At 40.4% G+C, this 15,148-nt stretch overlaps 1 protein-coding gene across 16 annotated transcripts in view; it reads right to left on the bottom strand.

Annotated features, from left to right (window-relative positions):
• LOC107380209 (LIM and calponin homology domains-containing protein 1) overlaps positions 1-4,852 on the bottom strand; it is a 112,439-nt gene extending 107,587 nt beyond the window's left edge. For all 16 annotated transcript variants that reach the window (XM_054739349.2, XM_070550128.1, XM_070550137.1 and 13 more), the window contains exon 1: positions 4,226-4,852. In XM_054739349.2, the coding sequence (XP_054595324.1) occupies positions 4,226-4,330 (105 nt within the window). In that variant the 5' untranslated portion in view covers positions 4,331-4,852. The remainder of the gene's footprint in view (positions 1-4,225) is intronic.
• Between the last annotated feature and the right edge of the window lie 10,296 nt (positions 4,853-15,148).

The following is a 15,148-nucleotide window of genomic DNA, read 5'->3' as shown; positions in this document are numbered from 1 at the left end:
TTACCTTGTCGCGTTTATTTTTAATATACAGACTTATTTAAATAGACATCAATACTCACCGAATTTAAGACTTCACCTAATGGATTTAAGACTTTTTAAGGGTTTTAATTTGCCTAAATTAAATTCAAGACTTTTTAGGACTTTTCAAGACCCACGGATACCCTGTGTTAGAAGTTATCTACGCCTGTCGTCAATATGTGATACAGGCAGATCATTCATTTTAAATCTATTTATTTATGGCTTTGATACCACTACAACTTCAATCAGAAAAAGAAAACCCACTGACCTATAAATCTAAATCAGTTTATATCTAGCTGGTGAAAGACCACCAGAACAGTTAGATGAAGAGGCATAGATCTGGCTTTCAATGGCAATTCCCAGTAGTTTATTTGTGGTTAACTGACAACCAGCACACTTGGAATAATTCTCACCTGTTAAAACAAACCAAAAGTAAGTAAAAGCCGATGTGTGTGGTGAAAGAACTAAGTCAACCTAATTACACTTGGCATGAACAAGCTCAAAAATAGCTCTAGGAAGTAATCAAGCGTGGCTTCCCGTCTGAACAGACTAACACAGAACGAGTGACAAGAAAAGCCCAAAATCGATCATGTCGAACCGCACAGCTTTTTGACTCAAAAAGTCAGAGATGTTGCTTTCCAACACCAGCGAGCGACTGAGAAGAAGTGCAATGCACACAAGTCTCAACTGCATCTTGACATGTTGTGATTTCTCACTGACAATGAATAGCAAACAGAAGAAACTGTTGTTGTAGCCTCTCGCCTCAGGCAATGCCTTTCTATGTGACACAGCAGCTGAATGACACCAGTGAAACACTGCATGTTGGGATGTTGACTGGAGCTTTGTGTTGATGTTTTCATTCGGGAGCTAGTGGCTGTCATCAGGTGTTGGGGATAATGATGTCAGTCCCCAAGGGGAAAGGGTGAGAGAAGAACAACAAAGAAGCCATGTTGGTTCACTTCCATCTCTCTTCACACACACTCACACACATTCTAGGTCAGCAGAGGCTTTTTAAAGATGTGATATGGTCCTCAAAGGAGTTTGAAGCTGCTAAATAGGCCTGCAAAGGCATCTGACACCATATGAGGACCTGTCTTTTTGAGGAAGTTAATGAAATATGCAGGGTTGTCAATGTGCTGAAACAAAGTGTGCATAAGACAGGCGAGTTATTGCCAGCTACTTGTGTAGTATTTGAGGTAAAGTTTAGTATTTATTTAACTTTAGATTTTCTTTATTCCACGTGAGAAAAAAGCGGTCACTGACCGAGTACAGCATTCCTAAAAAACTATCGATATGAAGTAGCTAACTACATTTTGTGGTTTAATGGTTCAGTTACTATTAACTAGGTAGCCCTGGCCCATCCAGTGGGCTGGCTTACTCCATCTGCTTCACCATGTCTCCCACGCGGCAGATGGGCTCCAAACTCTCCATCTTGGACTGCAGATGATGACAGCATTTTCTGTTCTGCTATGCAAGTCTAAACTAAAACTAAGTTTAAATTGTGTGTACAAAAAGCTCAAATCAATCAAATGAAGTCAAAGCTTTATTGTCCTATGCAGATTAAAGAAATATGTTTCCCTGCACAATGAAATTCTTACTTTGCTGTCCTGGATGTCAAATGCATTCAAGCATAAAATACATAAATAGATGAGGAAAATGGGCAAATTTACAAACAAGATTCCTAAACAGATACAAATAGAAATATAAATTATATGATAAAGCTATGTAATATTGTCAGCTTCTAAGCTTCTAATCTGTAGTGGTTGTTTCATTGTGCAGTGGTGCATTACATTAGCTGCTTGTACAGCAACTAGACTATTAATTTTTATGTTTAACAATATGTTCCAGCATCACTGGACTAGGTATTGTGATGCTACTGTAACATCACATTTGAATTAGATGTGACAACCAGTTTTCAAAGTGTGACAGAGGAAATGTTTTCTTTATTGTGGACTAAGGATGTAAGAAGTTATAGATGCAATGAAATATCACCATATTTTGTGAAGGGATTGGTGCCGAATTGGATACCTTTTAAAGCACTGACCGAATTCTATAGTACCGACTGAGTACTGATTCACGTCATATGAAACGGTGCTTTTTTATGGTACCCGTGCTGCGCGCCGGCGCAAGAGCGCAATATCATTAGTTACTGTGGGTGAGCTGTAAACAAAACATCATGGCAGAGAGGAAGCATTTTGAAGTTTGGGTCCACTTCACTAAATGTGATGGGTAACTGGGTGATGATGAAACCAGCAACAACGATCTACGTGAGGCATCATAATCTTAATCTGCTCCAGTAGGTAAATAAAATGTTTAAGAAAACATTAGCTTGATATGTTAGCTTCCGTTCAGCTAATGGTGCGTTCGCTTTCTCGTCGGAACGCCGAAATTCCAACTAGAAGAAAGCGAACGCGCTCTAAAGTTTGGCTTCAATTCACTAAATGCGATGGGTGATTGGGTGATGATGAAACCAGCAACACTGATCTGAGTATGAGGCATCTTAATCTGCTCCAGAAGCAAAATAAACTGTTTATGATAATGTTAGCTTGATAATTTAGATTTTGTTTACATAGCTAATGGTGTGTTTGCTTAGCCTGGCCTGCCAGACTCATCCTGTTTAATTCTGCACAGAGAAATAGTCTGGTGACTCACAGGCAGAGAGGAACTTGAGGGGCGGGACTAGGCAGCTCAAAAATAACCAATCAGAAAAAAGACAGTAATGCCAACTGTAGCGCGCAACGCTGTAGTTTTTTTAGCTGTAGTAAAAAAAAGGCATCTGGCAATGGCGCAAACATCTTTTATTTTATTAATTTTTTTAGAAGAAATGCTTTTAGCGCTTCTACTTGCTGTGGTTTTAAAGACATTCAAGTCATTTAGAACAGAGGAAAGAGCTGCAGCAAACTCTGCCGCTGTCTTCGTTGACTATGAGTAACTGAGTGTCGTTGTGTGTGAAGTCTGTGACGCTGTAGTTTTTTAGCTGTAGTCAAAAATGGCGTCCGACGACAGCGCAAACATATTTCTTTAGAAGAAAGGCTTTTAGCGCTTCTACTTGTTATTGTTTTAAAGGTATGTTCAAGTCATTTAGAACCGAGAAAAGAGCCGCAGCAAACTCCGCTTCAGACGCCATATTCGACAAACTCGACGTTATGGTGTGTGATGTACGCTACTCAGTGCTTATTGGCTCAGTTAGAATACTCAGGGGGTAGGTTTTTTTGAATAGGAGAGTTCCCAGACCCTACTCAGACTCCCAGGTGGCAGCAGCTTTTAACGCCTTTACTGTGATGGAACTAGAGATCTCAGGATAACACTGAACTTGCTTTTCAATAAAATTCAGTCTTAAAACTTGCAAATTTCATCTGGCTTTTAGTGTCCTAGTATGTCGTACTGTCTCCTCTGTATTGTGATATCGTACAGCCAGATTCTTGCTGATACACACCTCTATGAAATTAGTCAAAATTAGCAAATAATTTGATCCAATCAGGGTTTACATACAGTCTCTTTACTTTATTAACACCTCCTCAGTTCAAACTTCACCAAAATAAACTCCTTATGCAGCAGAAACATATTTTTAAGCCTTTATGTAAACCTGTAAATCTGTCAATGCAGATTATCTGTCTGTCACCAATGCTTTTAAAGTTGCCCAGAGGACAGCTCACTGCAGGATGACAGACTGAAATGTATATGGGGGCTGGCAAGTGTCGTGGTGGAAATTCTCCAAGAACAAAACTTCGTTTGTGTGAAAACTGTTCACCCAGCTTGCGATGAGGCAAAACTCCATTCCACATGATGCATTCGTTGTTTTCAGCCAAACATGCACCAGGTCCATTACCAGCCGCAGTACAGCCCAGAGCAGGCCCTCGTCAGAAGCAAATGACACCTTATTGCTAAATTAGGTTTGGCTAGAAGGTGAGTAACACACAGGATTCCTGCAGTCAGGCTAATCAGTCTAAGTTTTGAGTGTGAGCGGAAACAATCAGTTGACAATGAATTAATGAATTTAACTCGTAGTAATGATGGAAAACATTTTACAAGGGCCTGTTCTTGTCGCAATTTCAACAGGTGACGAAGCAATAAAACAACTTGGTTTCTTTAAAAGAGATCATCGCTGCAAGCCAATAACCACAACCACAGATGAAACCCAGAATCACCTGCGACTATCATACGGAGGCCATCCGACATGCGTGTTGTTTGCAGGGCAGTGACTCACCTCTATCCACTTCTGCGCCTCCTGAAACGCAGGCTCGGCGGCTGATTCGGTCACAGGGTGATGCTGCTGATGAGAATGTCCTATGTCTGCAGCCGGACTTGCCATTGACGAAACACTGCCTACAAGTATGAAAGCACGCAGAAATATGTGCAGGCAGCAGCCAAGAGCCGCGTTATTCCACCGGAATTATTCGACAGCCACCGGGTATATTCTGTCTGTATATGAGCAGCAGCACCGGCAAAAGCCCACTAACCAGTTGCTGCACTTCAGCTTCGCTTCTGGGGCAGCGTGTGGACCAAAAGCTAGGATCAAGTCAGACACCCTTACTAAGCATACTTCCGGTTAGATTACACAAAATGAAAGACGTAGGTGGGGTTTCCTGTTTAGGATTAGCGAAAGAGTTGTGTTAACATACAGTATATTCATGCAATGAGTCGCACGAGCTCGTCAGTAAATGTATAACTGTTAGACGTTACTAGTATGTGCTTTTATTTTGGCGGTAACAAACTTCCGGTTAGTGTCCAGCTGTTCTTACGTGGTTCGGGCCTCACTGCAGTATGATCTGCTTCAAAATATACCGAGAAGCGCTGTTTCAAAGGCAGCCAAGGAGGGCAGCAGCATGCTGGGGATGTTACAACCACTTTCACTATATAGGACACAGTCTTTTACCCTGATGTAACTTTAGCGTGCGCAATGAATGAATTGTTCATTACTAACTCATTATTGTTCTGATTATTTGTTAAACGTATGTGGTTGCTTTGTCTTTAATGTTCAAAACGATTGTAAATGTATTATTATCATTATTATTATTATTATTATTATTATTATTAGAATTAGTAGTAGTAGTAGTAGGAGTAGTAGTAGTAGTAGTAGTATATTTAAGTAATTCTGAGTCTACTTTAAAAGGAAACCCATAAATACACGTTATTATTATTATTATTATTATTATTATTATTATTATTATTATTGTTGTTGTTGTTGTTGTCTGAACACAACAATAAATCAGACGTTTTTCAATGGATTTCCTCTCTTCCACCTTCGATGTACAGGAGATGATTGGGTCAGTTCAGCTTTTTCAAGGCCCAAACCTAAAGCATGAATCTCATTAAACTTGTTGAATCTCTGCTGACATCTTGTGGAAAAATGAAGCTGTACATAAAGCAACGACTCATTTAATTATTTTTGTTTACTCAGCTGTGTAACTGCTGTTGCTGTTGTTGTTGCTGTGAAACTCGCCTGTTGTCAGCAAACGCCAGTGAAGCAACAAGGACCAGCTGATCTTCATCTCTTGGACAACAGTGCATGGACTGGCAGATAAGTGGCCTATTCACACATAATTAAAGAAGACAATAAAGACTTTTGGTGGAAGACTCTTTTGCAACAAGAAACTTGGTTGATGAAAAGATTGCCGATTTCATTTGATGTTACCAGTGATTTGTTGAGTACATATTGAACTGAAACTTGCTTTAATGTTGCATGTTATCCAAATGTCAAAAGAAAATGTAATTTGTTACATATTTAATACTTGAAAGGTCAAGGTGTTTCAGTGGAGTGTAAAAATTGAGTTCCACATTGGATGTTTGAAATTCTAAGCAAGTTTATTTCATTCTTAAAATCAACATTTCCTAGTTAGACAATTGTTCAGCCATGTCAGAAAGAAATGAGCCTGCAGAAGAGGAGGAAGATAGTGCAGAGCCACTGTGAGAGGAAGAGCAGCTGCTCAGACGTGGGGCATGCCAATGTACTCTAACAGAGAAGGGCAAGGCACTACAAGAAGAGAAAATTAAAGCTCTTACACAAAGATTCAACTACATTTACAAAAAATGGAAAGTGCACGTTAAATTCTTTAAACATTCGTCAAAACAGTCCTCAGAGCCTTTATCAGAGGGTCCCTTAATGATATCTTGGGGGAGGTTAAAGGGCTTTGTGCAGATATCCAGCGTGTTTATGAAGATCTGCGTAAACTCTCAACTCCAGATCAAGAAACACGGAGAAGAGTAGATTTGTGTGTGGAGATTTCAAACTTCATCCTTTCTAAAGCTTTACGTCACCTGGAAGGACAAGCGCAGGAAGAGATCAGGTTTGGCCAGAAGCTGGCTCTCTTTGGAGCACAAGTAAAAGTGAATTAGAATCCATCACCTCCGTCATGAAGAGCGCCACCTCTGAGCATTCAAAAACTTCTTCAGTAAAGAGGCAAGAAGCGGCTGCGGACGCTGCAGCAAGCCAAGCTGTTCTAAAAGGAACAAGAAAGGGAACAGTTGGAATTACAGCGCCTGGAAGCAGAAGCCAAGAAGAGGATAGCAGCTCAAGAGGCAGCAGCTAAACAGCGGTGCTTAGAGCAAGAGGAAGAAGAGGTGAGGAGGAGAAAGAAAGAAGAGGAAGAAGCTAAAATGACTGCTAAATTAGAAGAACACACGGCTCTGCAAATGGCTCTAGAAGAGAAGCGAAGGAGAATTAGCCATCTAGAAACCATGAAAGAGCTCAGCGCTGCACAGGCAAGAATGCAGGTATATGATCAAGGATCTGACATTAAGAAAGGGGTTAAGTGACCTATAAGCCATAAGATGGCAGTACATGTTAAGCCATCAAGTCAAACAAGCTGTCAACAATCATCTATACCTCTTGTTCCACAACAACCTCTGAGTTCTTCCTCAAACCAAGACACTGCAGGTTTAGTTAAGCTACTTGCAGATGCTTTAAATGCAAACAGAATTCCACTACCCGAACCTTCAATATTCAGCAGGGATCCGTTGAAATACAGTGATTGGAAGCTGTCATTCCAAACCTTGATTGATCAAAAGAATATTCAGAATAAAGAAAATATATACTACCTTCGTAAATATGTTGGTGGACAAGTTAAAAACGCACTAGATGGTTATTTCCTGCTTGGAACCGAGTCTGCCTATGTTTCAGCGTGGGAGATCTTGGAGGGGAGATATGGAAACCCATTTACAGTTGCAACAGCATATAGGGATAAACTTCAAGCATGGGCCAAGATTGGACCTAAAGACAGCACCGATCTAAGAGTTTGCTGATTTCTACGGAGCTGCGAAGCCGCCATGGTTCATATCAAGGCACTGGAGATCCTAAATGACTGCAGTGAAAACAGAAAGATTCTGGCAAAGTTACCTGATTGGTTAACTGCAAGATGGAACCAAAAAGTGATGGAAATGGAAGAGGAGAATGGCAAATTCCCTTCTTTCAGTCAGTTTGTAAGATTTCGACCAGAGAATCAAAAATTGCCTGTAATCCAATAAAATCATTGCAATCATTAAAGCTAAGTGACAAATCCAAACAACAAAACGTCAAAGTCAAAACATTAGTCACACGCTCTAATGAAGAAACTGTCAACATATGTGTTTTTGTAAGAAGCATGGACATACTTTGCACACATGCAGTAAGTTTATGCAAGATGAAGTCTCAGACAGAGTTAAATTTGTCAAGGCTGAAAAGTTGTGTTTTGGATGCCTCAACTCAGGTCATTCCTCAAAGAGCTGCAACTGTAGGAGTGTTTGTAATAAATGCAATAAGCAACATCCTACTTGTTTGCATGAAGAGAGAGACAAAAGAGAACAAAGGGCAGCACAAGTTAAGCAAAGTCAAGTTCATGAAACTTTGAAATAATAAAGTCAACCCACAGACAAGGCTAACAAGAGACATTGTCACAGCTTCTACTTTCAAGGTCAATCAAATTGAAGCTACTTTCCAAACAGCTGCAATAATTCCAGTTTGGCTTTCCTATGCTTCACAGCCAGTTCCGGAAGTGCTTGTTTATGCACTACTAGATTCTCAAAGTGACACAACATTTGTGCTAAGCGATGCAGCTGACTCTTCGGAGGCACCCAAGGAACAAGTGAAGTTGAAGCTTTCTACAATGACATCACAAACTACTACAGTAAGGTCTCAACGAGTAAATAATTTACGAGTTCGGGGTTTCTACTCAAATAAAAAAATCAATTTACCACCAGCCTACACACGTGATTTTATTCCTGCCAACAGAACTCACATACCAACTGACAAAACTGCAGAGGCTTGGTCCCACCTAGAGCACCTGAAATATGACATAGCTCCCCTACAGGACTGTGAGGTAGGCCTGCTTATCGGCTACAACTGCTCACAAACCTTTCTACCAAGGGCAGTTGTGTCTGGTCAAGACAATGAGCCCTTTGCTCAACGCACAGATCTTGGATGGAGCATTGTTGGTCATGGCAATCCCTGTGTCGAGTATAGAGATGCAATTGGAATTGGTCATCGTATAGTTGTCCATCAAGTGAAACCAAAGGTTGACTCTGCTCTCAATCTAAAGGGTGAAGTTCACTATGTGAACAGATCAAAGGTTAAAGAAATTACACCTTCAGACATTATGAAGATTCTTGAGACAGATTTTTCTGAGAAAATTAATGAGGACTGCGTATTTCAAGATGACTTGAAATTCTTGTCCAACTTTAAAGAAAACATAACTAAAAATAAGGATGGACATCTTGAAATGCCATTGCCATTCAAAGAAGAAAGACCAAGGTTGCCAAACAATAAGATGCATTCTATGCATCGCCTACAGTGTCTGGAAAGGAAGCTAAGAAAGGATAAAACCTATTATAAAGACTATGTGAACTTCATGACTGACATGATTGTTCGGGGAGATGCTGAAAAAATTCCAGAGGAGGAAATCAATAGCAGTCCAGCTTGGTATATTCCACATCATGGAGTCTACCACCCACAAAAACCGGGCAAGATACGGGTAGTATTTGACTGCTCAGCTAAGTTTCATGAAACATCTCTCAATGATCATCTTCTCACTGGACCTGACCTAACTAACAAACTTGTTGGTGTCTTGTGTAGGTTCTGGAAAGACCCAATCGCTGTAATGTGTGATTTTGAAAGAACGTTACACCAGTTTCATGTAAAGGCCAAAGATCGAGATTATCTGCGTTTCTTATGGTGGGAAAATGGTGATTTGGAAACCAAACCATCCACCTACAGGATGAAGGTTGTAGTGAACCTGAATAGGCTCTTCTAATTATGTAGAGTAATGGTTTATGCTCTTATATGAAAGAGGAACCATCCTACATATTTTATAGTTTTAAGAAGACTCAAAGGTTGTTTTCATCGATAAACTGTCGATAATATCTGTGGGTCTGTGTTTCAGTTCAATGAAGAGACAAGTTGAAAGTTAAAAGATTTAATTCTTCAAATTAAACTAGTGATTTTGAAATGACAAGCATATGAAACAACAATCAACATTGGCAACTTTGTTGAACAATCTTTAACAGTTGATATTGTAAGCTTGCACAAATAGACCTGGTGTTGGATGTGCTGAAGGTTGAGTGTGATGCGATATGATTATGGATGCGTGTGTGTGAAATGTAGTGAAAATTGAGAATAAGGTGAGATGAATGCGTGTGTGCATCTGATTTTGTTTCAGGAAGAAACAGGTGTCTGAGTGAAAAGTGATGTTTTGGATAAACTTAGGTCTTATTGGAAAAGACGCATCAAACATTATCTAGGTGTACTGCCTCACCAAAGTCGGACACTCTTTTAGATCCGGGATGCCAGAGGATGGTGATGTTTCATCCAGGTGACACCAGCGGCTGGCAGAGGAGACGTAGATGTCCGCGACCCTGTCCAGAGATGCCCGCGGTACACGTTGATGGAAAAACGTTTGCAGATGCGTTTTCTTAAGCTTAGTTCACTCAGAAATCAAAAGACTCGAGGCGAGTCCGCGTTAGTTGTTGCAATTCAGCTATTCCTGTCTGACTTGGCAAGAATAGCGTGGGGGGGGGAGAATGAGCCGATCGGCTCTGTCCCCCCTTTTGCGTTTATTCAGGTCTTCTCTCTTTCGGGGTCAAGCACGAACTGAACCATGAACTGAAAACTTACCAAAAGCCTTTCTCTTCTCAAAGCAAAACGTGTGCATCAGCAAATGTGTTTTGGAGTTTACTGTGAGAGTCTGTGTGTGTGTGAATGTTTGAGTGTGTGAAGGTCACCACTAAAACATCCTCAGAACATTATTTAATTAAGCAGTGATTCATTAGTTATTATGATTACCCAAAGCATAATAATCATTCATTTGATTAAAACACATTTATAATGAGCAAAGTGATAATAATGATTCTTTTAACAACTTAAAATAAAGGAAAGGAAGTTTGTTATGTTATGACTAGCTTTTCCATGGGAACACATCTTCTGGCACTGCAGGTGTTCAGATGTTATGGTTTCCAGCAGACTTCATGTCTGCAAAGGTCTCACTCTGTGGGTGAAAGTTCTCAGCGACCCAGCTCTTGACCCAGCCGGGTCAAACACAACCTTTGTGACAGAAAACCCATATTTCCTCACGTTACAAGGTCTACCTATTTGGAGCAGTTTCCTCCCCTGGTGGTGCCAACTTTGGCCTGAGACATCTGGCAACTCTAGGGAAAGGTCAGTACTCTGAAAGCACCATACACTTCATAGAAAACAATTTCTATATGCAGTAGATGATGGTCTTGTAAGTGTTCCTACAGAACAAGAGGCCATTCCACTTGTCAGAGAATCAAGGGAGCTTTGTAACACTGGCAAGTTAAGACTCCACAAGTTTGTTTCAAACAATGATAATGTAATGGCATCCATCCCAGAAGCGGAACGCAGCACTGTCAAATATCGAGACATAGAATTTATTTATTCACACATCGAAAAGGCACTTGGAGTGGAGTGGTGCATCACACATGACACTCTTAAGTGTAGAGTTGAAGTCAATCCCAGACCAATGACAAGGAGAGGTGTCCTTTCTACTGTAGCCTCCGTGTATGATCCACTCGGATTCATAGCACCTTTTGTTCTTTCTGGAAAGCAGAGTCTTCAGCAAATGTGCAAAGATAAGATCAGCTGGGATGATGAGCTTCCAGAAAGTTTAAGATCACGGTGGGAGTCATGGGTCAAAGAATTACCCACTCTAGTTGATATGGAAGTCAAAAGATGCTACTTACCTTCAGACTTTGAAACATCAAAAGGTATGAACTTCACCACTTCTGTGATGCAAGTACTGTAGGTTATGGTGTATGTACTTACCTCAGAGCTATCAACAAATTCAATAATATCCATTCTGCTTTAGTAATGGGGAAGTCCAGAGTTTCACCAAGTAAAGTTACAACAATGCAGAGACTGGAACTCTCAGCAGCAGTCGTTGCAGTTCGAGTCAGTGACATGCTTCGGAAGGAACTGGAAATTGAAGACCTGAAGGAATACTTCTGGACAGACTCCACAATTATCTTGGGTTACATAAGAAACAATGCCAGAAGATTTCAAGTATTTGTCGCAAATCGCATACAAAGAATCAAGTCAAGTACAAAAGCTGAGCAATGGGCCTACATTCCATCAGAGGATAACCCAGCAGATCATGCTTCTCGAGGATTGATGGCAAACGATTTAAGGAAATCCAACTGGTTCTCAGGACCAACATTTCTCTGGCGAAATGACCTACCTGCTTCTAAATACAAGATAGAAGTACAAGATGATGATCCTGAACTCCGCAGGGCTTCAGTGTTTAACAAAGGCAAAGGAGAGCAGATCACTTTTAGAGCGCTATGAGAAGTTCGCTGACTGGTCAAGATTAGTGAAAGCTGTTGCCAGATTGAAGAGACGAGTCACGGAACACAAAAGGTTGAAACAAAGAACCAATGAGGGTACAAGCTTGGAGGAAAGAAAAGACGCAGAAATTGCTATTGTCAAGCTAGTTCAAAGGGAAGCATTTCCAGATGAGATACAAAGCTTAAAGGCAAAGGAAGGTGTGGTTAAAACCAAGTACAGCAAGCTGAAAAGGTCAAATCCCACCTTGGATGAAGATGGAGTTTTGAGAGTAGGAGGACGTTTAAATCAAACAGCGTTACATCCTCACGTAAAACATCCAGTAATACTTCCTAAGAACAGCCATATATCCTCTATGCTTGTCAAGCATTTTCATGAAAGGATTCATCATCAGGGACGTGGAATGACCGTAAATGAACTCAGAGCAAATGGATGGTGGATCCTAGGATGCAGTGGCATTGTATCACCACACATCTTTAAACGTGTTAAGTGTCGAAAGTACTGAAGATGTACTGAAACCCAAAGGATGAGTGACTTACCTCAAGACAGAATGGAAACAACACCTCCATTCACCTACACTGGCATGGATTGCTTTAGACCAATCTATGTAAAAGAGGGAAGAAAAGAGGTTAAAAGGTATGGACTTCTACTCACTTGTTTATGTTCAAGAGCCATACATATAGAAATGCTTGACGATATGACCAGTGACGCATTTATCAATGCATTAAGAGCCTTTATTGCCATAAGAGGAAATGTCCGTCTACTTCGATGTGACCAAGGAACCAATTTCCTTGGTGCAAAAGGGGAGCTTGAAGAACTCATAAAAGGAATGGAAGAAGAAAGGGTCAAAGCTCTAAAATGTGAATTCCTAATGAATCCCCCAGCAGCAAGCCACATGGGTGGCATCTGGGAACGACAGATTAGGATTATTCGAAGTGTTCTCACAAGCATTCTTGACAATTCAGCTCAAAGACTGGACAGTTCATCTCTAAGAACTTTGTTTTATGAAATTATGGCAATTGCCAATAGCCGACCACTTACAGTTGAGAATTTGAATGATCCATCTGCACCTGAACCTTTAACTCCAAATCACATTCTTACAATGAAGTCAACAATTATCCTTCCTCCACCTGGGCAGTTTGTCAAAGAAGACCTGTCTCTTAAAAAAAAAGGTGGCGCAGAGTCCAGTATTTGGCCAATGAATTTTGGATTCGTTGGAAAAGGGAATATCTGCTGAGTTTACAACAAAGACAAAAATGGCAGAAAACCAGAAGAAACATGAAGGTGAATGACACTGTACTTTTACAGAACGAGCAGGCACCACGAAATGAATGGCAACTAGCCAGAATAGCCGAGGTCTATCCAGGGTTAGATGATAAAGTAAGAAAAGTAGGATTGTTGGTTGGTGATACCACATTTGATGGAAAGGGTAAACCTACGACTAAAACAGTGTTCCTTGACAGACCTGTGCATAAACTTGTTACATTGATTGAAGCAAATGAAAGTACTTAAGCTTGACCAGCCCCTAAGTTTCCTTAGAAATCCCACACTGGGTTTTGTGTGATTTGGTGGGAGTGTAACAGCTGTTGATGTTTATTTCTTTATTTACTTATTTTCCCATTTGTAAGACACTGGGTTGGTTGTGTTTCCTGTAATTTTATTTTGAAAAGCTATATGAGCTGCTCTGCCAGCCACACCCTTAATTGATGAATACAAGCCAGGTGTGAGGAAAACAAAGAACCGGGATGAAGTGCTGGCAAGCAGCTAGCTGAGAACGGACTGAGATTCAATTCATTGCCAAAGGAATAACGAAAGGACTAAAAGGAAGACCGATGGATTCCCTTTGTGTTTTAAGCAAAACAGCCAACGAGTTTCACTGTGATTTCCTCCAAGCAACATAGACGCAAGTGATTTCTTTTACGGATTTAAGGGAGGTCTAAGGAAAGGAGGACAGAAGAGGTCCACAACGAAAGGACGTCCAATAAACCCGTAAAAGAAATCACTTGCGTCTGTGTTGCTTGGAGGGAATCACAAGCTGCCTCTACCTTCTAGTTTGTCCAGACCTCTATGAGAAGTACACTTGCAGTTTGGCTTTGAGCGGATCATGAAGACTACCTACCCTATTATCCAACCTAACACACATACATACATACATACATACATACATACATACATACATATATATATATATATATATATGGAGAGAGAGAGAGAGAGAGAGAGAGAGAGAGAGAGAGAGAGAGAGAGGGAGAGAGAGAGGGAGAGAGGGAGAGAGAGAGAGAGATTAGTGAATGAATCAACTAAGGATTTTTTTATGTCATGACCAGTTTCTGAGTTTTGTGCTTAATACAATACAGTAAACATTGAACTGTTTAAGCTAATACATCTTTAGAATTCAAGTGTTGGTGAAATTATATTTTCTAATCAGCACCATAACACCAGTTTTGTCTTGTCTGTTATAGGTTTTCGGATGACATGTTAAGGCTATCTGATTGCTGAAACTTTTAGAACTGGACAGGAGGTGGAGCCCAATCTCCTGCCCCTGCTGGCAGACTGATCTCTGAACAGCAACGTCAAATCAAATAATTCTGAGGCTGAATTCATGTTTTTTAATCTGATAAAAAAAATATCAAAGAGGGGTGCAGTCTAGATCCTGTTAACCACGGTCATCAGCAGCACCTTCCACACCTGCTGACCCTGGGGAGGAAAGACCACCTCTGTCCATGTGACTGTTAACCATAAGGCTCAGCCTGCTGATGAAGAAGAGCAAAATGTTTCTGCAATAAAACTACATTTCATTTCGTGACAGGAAGCTTTTAAAGAAAGAAAAGGAAATAGTTATGCCCACAGACATATACGTAGATGCCCGTGGGCTGGTGCTGCCCATTGGAGCTACCGTAGTAGGCGGCCGCCATTTTAGGTGGGTCTCCATTCACCCCCAGTGCATTCATTTCTGCTGAGGAAGGTGCTTACCCAACTAAAAAACACACTTTATCAGCTTTTTCACAAAATCAGACACAAGGTATGGCATAATAATTAAAACACAAATATTATTAAACAAAATTTTCAAAAATAATAATAAAAAATAATAGGCTGCACAAAAAACGAGCATGTTTGCTCAGTGTTACATTCCCGTGCGCTGAATGAGGCCTCTACGTATTCATGTCTATGGTTACGCCATGAAAGAAAAACCTAGAAAGAATGTCTGTCTTATTTTTCCCCCTTTTTTACAAATAAAATAGAATATTTTTGTTGACAAAACAAGTAACTTGCAACTCTACAAACAGCAGCATTTTTTTTAGAATACATAAATAAAACAGACATTATTGTAGGAATTAACTGGTAAAAAAATGCACAAATACA

This window comes from Nothobranchius furzeri, chromosome 1, assembly GCF_043380555.1.
Source record: "Nothobranchius furzeri strain GRZ-AD chromosome 1, NfurGRZ-RIMD1, whole genome shotgun sequence".
In the NCBI taxonomy this organism is placed as follows: Eukaryota; Metazoa; Chordata; class Actinopteri; order Cyprinodontiformes; family Nothobranchiidae; genus Nothobranchius; species Nothobranchius furzeri.
The sequence above is the reverse complement of the archived record's forward strand: the minus strand, read 5'-3'. Positions and strand labels throughout refer to the sequence as shown.